Source organism: Tyto alba, unplaced genomic scaffold, assembly GCF_018691265.1.
Source record: "Tyto alba isolate M040663 unplaced genomic scaffold, T.alba_DEE_v4.0 Super-Scaffold_2, whole genome shotgun sequence".
In the NCBI taxonomy this organism is placed as follows: domain Eukaryota; kingdom Metazoa; phylum Chordata; class Aves; order Strigiformes; family Tytonidae; genus Tyto; species Tyto alba.
The window spans coordinates 53,772,487-53,779,817 of record NW_024881282.1 but is presented as its reverse complement, the minus strand read 5'-3'; the positions used below and the strand labels follow the sequence as shown (position 1 = coordinate 53,779,817).

Sequence of the window (7,331 nt, the reverse complement as noted above, 5' to 3'; positions counted from 1 at the left end):
CTTGTATCATCTTGTATACTTTGGTCTTGATGTGGTAATACAGAAAAAACTTTTTTTTTTTTTTCTGAGCCAACAATATGTTTACCTACAAATTTAGAAAGAAATTAGTGACAAACTTCAGCCATTTAATTGTCCACTTCTGCCATTTAATTGTCTTTCATATGTTGCAATTCCAGTAACACCATCACAAACAACAGAGTGCACTCTCATCCAATCAATCATATTTTGCATTAGAAGATAAATATTTTGTTCCCCCAAATTAAAATGAAGATATCAGTATAACCACTTCAGAATGTGAATGCTATGTTACATATTTTAGCAATACTAGCAGCATACAGTGGAAAGCTGACTGCACATTCCTCCTTTGCATGTGCCCTTCATGCACTTTGTGTAATAGAAAAACTTTTTAGTTTTGTTCACTTCAAAGCTTTTAATGGAAACAACTCATTAAAATTAATGAAGAAATTTTACATTTTTTGTAAAATATATGGAGTGTCACTAAATATGTTTCTAGACTTGCAAAAAAATCTAGTCAAGCAAAAGAAACAAAACGCTTCTCATCAAACAAATATACAGGTTTATTAGAGCAAGTTTCCATGTTTTAAACGTGCAATGGTTTCACAATTTCTTGTTTCCTTCTGTTTTCATTAGTGTGCCCTCATGATAACCCAAAGCAGCTGTTAAAAAACCCCACATCTCCACAGATGAACAATTAAAAAATATGGTCTGTATTTTACAGTGTTTCAATTATATGAAAAAACAAGGCACAGTATTGACAAAAAAATGCTTGGAATCCAAATACTGCTAAATAGTGTTGTCAATTTAATTACAGAAACTGTAGAAGACTCATAGGGTACATTTATGTTAACAAGCCCCAAGTGTAAGCCTAGATTTTGTAACATATTTAGAAGAAACTGAAAATTATAATTCTGAGTCTGTTTACTTTTTTATATATATTGGTCATTACCCAGCTTAGTTTTATTATCAACATTACTCTACATTTTTTTTCTCGCTGTCTTCTCTGTTTGATTATAAAGTGTAATAGAAAAATAATTCAATTCCACAAACATGAAAATTCTGTTAGTACAGCTAATTGCTTTTTAATATATATTTTATGTACAAAGAAAGTAGTAACACAAATAAAAAACTAGGCAAAATATAGTGTACTTATCTTGAAACATTTGAAATTTCAGTAACTGTGAATTACCTACTTGTGAAATATATGCAGTACATATAATGTGCACAAATACACATACACCTAACACCACTGCATGCATTTGGTTTTGGACTAAAACATAACTTCAGATTCACAAACCTTCACCCAGAACTGGTGAGAGCTGTAGTCACATCTGTGTACTAGAGGTGTCCAGAAAGATAGTTTATTAAATATAAGCCATTCCACCATGCTGTCCTTTGGGTTCTAGTGTTTTGAACAATGACTAGAAAGACACATTCGACCAGATTGCTCTCCTGAAGAGCAGAAAATGATAACAAGAAATGTAGAGAGAAGAGCTAAGATTTTCTTTAGTGACAACAAAATCTGAATTTTAATTTTTTAGCTATAATCTTCCCTATTCTTTCCCTGGAATAGTCAGTGATATGTCTGGGAGCTTCTGGAGTGGACAACAGATTGAATAGGATTTTACTCTGCACCTAGCTAGAAATTAATAAATTTCTGCTACTGTTACTGTGACAGGCATGGGGCTGGCACCATCCTTAGTGAAAGCCACAGTTGCAGCCCTGATTTCTTCTCTCCTCGAGCAGTTAGAAAAGCAATCTTGTTTGTCTGGTTTGGGTGGGAAATAGAGAAGCCTGCTGCTGATGTTCCTCCTTGCAAACATAAGTACATGCGTTATGCGGCCGTGCACATGTGCCGCTGCTCCAGCGAGCCAGCTGGGACTGCAGCAAAGTCCTGCGTGGTGCCAGGGAAATGTCTGGATTTCAGGACCCAGAAAGCTTGGGAGAATGGAGCAGACAGGTAGCTGTACTTCTCAAAGAGATCCTCATGACTTCAAAACCACAGCAAAACTTATTCACGGAGCTTCAAAACCCAAAATCCATGTGAAAAACAGGCTCCACGGAAAGCCGTAACAGGATTATTGATGAGCTGTAGGAACTACATTTGACTCTGTGTGCACTGTAGTGAAAACAGGCACAACTTGAATGCTTTATAATTCAATATAAGTAAATGAGTTTTGATGACTTTTTGTGGCAGTTTACTGCCAATTTCGAAGACTCTATTGTCTTCCAGATCTGCCAGAAAAACCCCAAACCAATAACGCTGACAATTTTTATATGTTCCCAAAAGACTTGTAAGTTTGATTCTCAGATCTGTGTGTTGGAATATACTGATTCTTCAGCTCTTACCAAACAGCCACATTCTCCTAAATTTATAGGGCTATTTGCTTGACAACTAAGTGTCGCTTGATCCTATCTGTCTTAGTGAAGGAAAAAGAAAAGGTGTAACTCTTACACATAAAGCAAGTGGTTCTGGTAGTCATGATGATGAATTTTCTTGGTATATCTGTTTGTAGCAGTGCTGAGCTAGTCACAGCTTATCATACTTATTTACCAATGTATTTTTTTGAATTAGTTTAAAAAAAGCAAGGTAGGTGCAACAAGACAATAAAAATTGGTTGTATAACTTCCATCAGTGTGAAGGGAAGAGGAAATGTCACCCTAAAAATGAAACCCCACAGCACACATACAGACAGTGACAGCACTGAAGGATTTGCCTTTACAAGGACGGTTAAGTTTCATTCACTGATAATTGCTAGACCTGTACAAGATAAAGCAGTATGATCAATAAATTCTCAATAACTCAGAGCCTGTCTAACCATGTTCCTTATCTGGATAGTCAGGACTTTCTCCCAGTGCTTTTCTTTGTGTGTTTAAGACTAAATTGCAATCCTGCTCGTATCATCTTCTTTCCCTGTGACTTCATCGGAGAATCATGAGAAGTTTTACGCATTAACACTAGAGAGCGGAGTTACCACAACACATGCCACCTCCACTATTTTTACTGCTTTGAACAAGCAAACAATGCACTTAGTATTTGAGAAACAAACACACAAACAAAATTAAATAAGAAATCCTATTTAGAAAAATAATTGCTTTATTGTCATCAGGCCTTCCCGATCAGTTGCCCAAGTCCTAAATACCTTTCAGCAAATAATTTCCACGCTGCAGAACAGCGTGCCGAGCAAGGCGGCGCGTTTTGCCTTACGGCCGTGTTGGTCATTCCTCGTTACCGCGACCGGTGCCTTTGACCGGCGCACGGTGCCGTGCCGTGACCTTCCCACGCGCTGTTTGGGGGCTGCAAGCCTGGCCGGCCCCAGGGCCCGCCTCAGGTTGGAATGGGAATGAAGCTGGTCGATTTGGAGTGGGGCGACTCTCTCCAGGTGTTCAGGCTGTGGGTTGGGCTTCTGTTGTTGGTAAAAGAAGTCTGTCGCCTGCTGTTGCTGTTTGAATCTTCTTTACTCAGCGTTTGCTTTATTTTTTGGCAGCAAGGGAAGCTCTGTATGCAGTCTTGCAGGAGGTGCCCGCTGAAGAACATGTAGATCCACGGGTTACAGCAACTGTTCAGGCTGGCCAACAGAGCCGTGACGGTAGTCGCAGTGTTCTCAGAATCTGGGGAGGGGGGGGAAAAGCGGTTTAATCATCAAAAGAACATTTGCACCATTCTGTCAATCACTTCATTAACTGTTGGATTTATTTTCCTGAATAATCTTAGTTCTGAAAGTTGAGCAGCAGAATTTGAAATGAATAATGAGGACATAATCGAGAAAGTTCTTATTTATGTAAGTTCTTATTTATGTAAGGTCAGCAGGAATTTGTTTGAACAGCCTTCAGAAAGCTGTGACAGAACAAGTTATAGGGCAATCCATCCAAAATAATCCTTTAGTCCCGTTTCCACTGATGGTTATCCATGTCTTGATGATAAGCTCATACTTTAAATACTGAACAGTTTTTATTCAAGCTTTTGTTTTAAAAATTGGTTACCCTGGGATTCAATGGCAAAATTCCCACTGATTGCCCACTGATTTCCCACTGTTTTCAGTAATACTGAATTTTGCTGCATACATCTGCATGCTGAAGAGCACTGAATGCTCAAGTAACTACTGGCTTGTGAATCAAATCGGGATTTCAGAGATTGAACAAATTTTACTTAAGGGAAAAATGGAAGTTAGCCCTATGCCATAAAACAGTTAAGGTCTTCTACCTTCAATCCAATCATCAAATACTGTAAAGATATATTTAATCTGATCAATTATTAGTGATCGTCCTTTGTAAATATTGAATCTCCAAAGAAGCATAATCACTGTGTTATGCAGTTCCATAGTTTTAAAGAATCTCTGCAAACAAGCCTACCAAATACACATCTGTTCAATTAGGTTCGCATTTCTTTTGAAGTAAAAAAAAAAAAAAAAAAAATCAAAAAAATCTATTTGTCTACTGCAAGTCTTCATTTCCCTGCAGAGATCTGTATTTTAGGCTCGGCTTTAGTTGCATAGTAGGGGTAATCAGTGCTCTTGCTACAGTAAGTGATAATTTGGGGGTATTTACAAAAAATCAAGAAATTATGAATGGCAACATTTCTGTTTGCTGCTTTCTCAGTGTTAAACTCTCCAATTATTTTCAGCCAGATTTGACAGTGGAACAGGTATCTCCAAAATATTAAATTGCCAGTGTTTCACGAGAACTGGTGGCTGACTAAAGGAGCTACTCAGAGGTGCCTGCCCTGTTGAGAGGAAGGGTTCAGGGTGTTACTCAGTTATTAGACAGCAAGGAAAGCACACGCAGGGAAGTTGCAGGGAAGAAGGCTTAGCGAGTTCCCTGCTCATATAATTACTCGTGACACATATAAATGCGTGTGCTTAATAATAACACAACATGTTTCTAAAGTTGTATTAATCGGCAGCTTCAAATGGAGGAAAACGTTGCGGGTTCAAATCATGGCAGCAGATACTTCAGTTCCCATCCCCTAATTTTGCTCTGGATGAGAACTCTGCGGCTGCTGCTCCCGCCCGGGAGCCCGGCCGCTGCACCGCTCCGCACCGCACCGCTCCGCATCGCACCGCACCGCTCCGCACCGCATTGCACCGCTCCGCACCGCACCGCTCCGCACCGCTCCGCTCCGCTCCGCACCGCACCGCACCGCTCCGCACCGCACCGCTCCGCACCGCTCCGCACCGCTCCGCACCGCTCCGCTCCGCACCGCACCGCACCGCTCCGCACCGCTCCGCACCGCACCGCTCCGCATCGCACCGCACCGCTCCGCACCGCATTGCACCGCTCCGCACCGCACCGCTCCGCACCGCTCCGCTCCGCTCCGCACCGCACCGCACCGCTCCGCACCGCACCGCTCCGCACCGCTCCGCTCCGCTCCGCACCGCTCCGCTCCGCACCGCACCGCTCCGCACCGCACCGCACCGCTCCGCTCCGCACCGCTCCGCACCGCTCCGCTCCGCACCGCTCCGCACCGCTCCGCACCGCACCGCACCGCACCGCTCCGCACCGCTCCGCACCGCACCGCTCCGCTCCGCTCCGCACCGCTCCGCTCCGCACCGCTCCGCTCCGCACCGCACCGCATCGCACCGCTCCGCACCGCTCCGCTCCGCACCGCTCCGCTCCGCACCGCACCGCATCGCACCGCTCCGCACCGCTCCGCTCCGCGCCGCTCCGCCGGCTCCCGGGGCCGCCCCGTCCGTCCCGGCGGCGGCCCCGGGGCTCCCTCACCTCACCTCGCCGTGCAAAGGCGGCGCGGGGCGGAGGGCGCTGAGCCGCCGTTCCGCGGGGTGTCGGGGGGAGAGGGACCCGTTCGGCGGGACGGCGCGCCCCGGTCCCGCTCTCGGTTTCCCCCACGCTCGGCTCCACGGGCCGCGCACCGCCTCGAGGGGGAGGGTAGAGGCTGCCGGACCCCGGAGGACCCCAAGGGACCCACCCCCACACACCCCCACCCCCCGCCCGTCACCTACCGACCCAGGGGAAGCGCTGGTCCCAGACGGACCACATCTGGATGGTGAAGAAGGGCGCCCAGCAGACGACGTACGCCGAGATGATGACGAAGGTCATCTTGACGGTGCGGATCTTGGCGCGGGAGATGGTCTTGACGCTGCTGACACAGGGGGCGAGCAGCAGCCCCCGCCGCGGGCCGCCGCCGCCCCCCCGCCGCCCGCCGCCCGCCGTCTCCCCCGGGCGCGTCTTGCCCCGGACGTTGCGCCAGATGTGGTAGCAGATGAAGCCGTAGCAGGTGACGAGGATGAAGACGGGCGCGACGAAGATGCCGCCGGTGATCCAGGTGATGTAGGCGCGGGGCCCCCAGGGCATGATGAAGTGCGCCCAGCAGTCGTAGACCTGCGAGCCGCGCTCCACCTCGCTGAGGGAGAAGATGAAGTACTGCGGGGTGCTGAGCAGCAGGCTGAGCGCCCAGGCCGCCGCGATCATCCCGTAGGAGCGCTTGGTGGGCTGCTGCAGCGTCTTCAGCGGGTGGCAGACGGCGATGTAGCGGTCGGCGGTCATGGCCACCAGCATGTACGCCGAGGCGAACATGCCGAAGACCTGCAGGTGCTTGACGACGCGGCAGAGCCCGTCGGGGCCGTGGAAGCGGTGGGTCACCTCCCAGCAGAGCTGGGGCAGCACCTGGAAGAAGGCCACCACCAGGTCGGCCAGGCTGAGGTGGCGGATGAAGAGGTGCATGCGGGACGCCTTCCGCGGCGTGCGCCGCAGGGCCAGCAGCACGCTGCCGTTGCCCACCACCGCCACGGCGAAGGTGACGGCCAGCACGGCGATCTCCAGCTTCGCCAGCTCCTCGTCCCGCCCGAAGGGGTCCCAGCCGCCCAGGCTGCCGTTGGGCGACCCCGACCACGCTTCGGGGCTGGGGCTGCTACCGCCGCCGGGTTCCACCGCTCGCCACCGGCTGCCGTTCCCGGGAGCCGGGGCCGCCCGGGGGGAGCCGGCGCCGCCGGCGAGGCGCATGGAGGGGGCTGCGCGGCGGGGCCCGGCCCGGCCCGACCCCCGCCCGCCGGCCGCCTGCCCGCTCCGGCGGCGCGGAGCGCCGGGCCAGGCGCCTTTATCCCCCGCCGTGGGAGGCGAGGCGAGAGGGGGGGAGCTCCCGTGCCAGTGGCTGCCCAGCCCCTGCCGCCAGCCCCCCTTTCCTTCCCCCCCACCCCCCCCCCCCGCTCCCGCCCCCACCGGCGTGGGAGGCTCGTCCCGCCGTGCCCTCCCCCCCCCACCTCGCCCCACGGAGGACCGGGGCAGGACCGGGGCCGCTCCGCCCAAAATGTGCTGCTCCGACTTGGGGCGGGGGGGGGGGGGGGAACCGGCGTCCG

At 50.2% G+C, this 7,331-nt stretch overlaps 1 protein-coding gene across 1 annotated transcript; it reads right to left on the bottom strand.

The window, feature by feature from the left end:
- Positions 1-503: 503 nt before the first annotated feature.
- AVPR1A (arginine vasopressin receptor 1A) lies at positions 504-7,104 on the bottom strand. Its single transcript, XM_042793415.1, has 2 exons — positions 5,979-7,104; positions 504-3,630 (listed from the first exon to the last, which is right to left on the bottom strand). The coding sequence occupies exons 1-2, from the start codon at positions 6,976-6,978 to the stop codon at positions 3,347-3,349; spliced, it is 1,284 nt and encodes a 427-aa protein (XP_042649349.1). The 5' UTR covers positions 6,979-7,104; the 3' UTR covers positions 504-3,346.
- Positions 7,105-7,331: the final 227 nt, after the last annotated feature.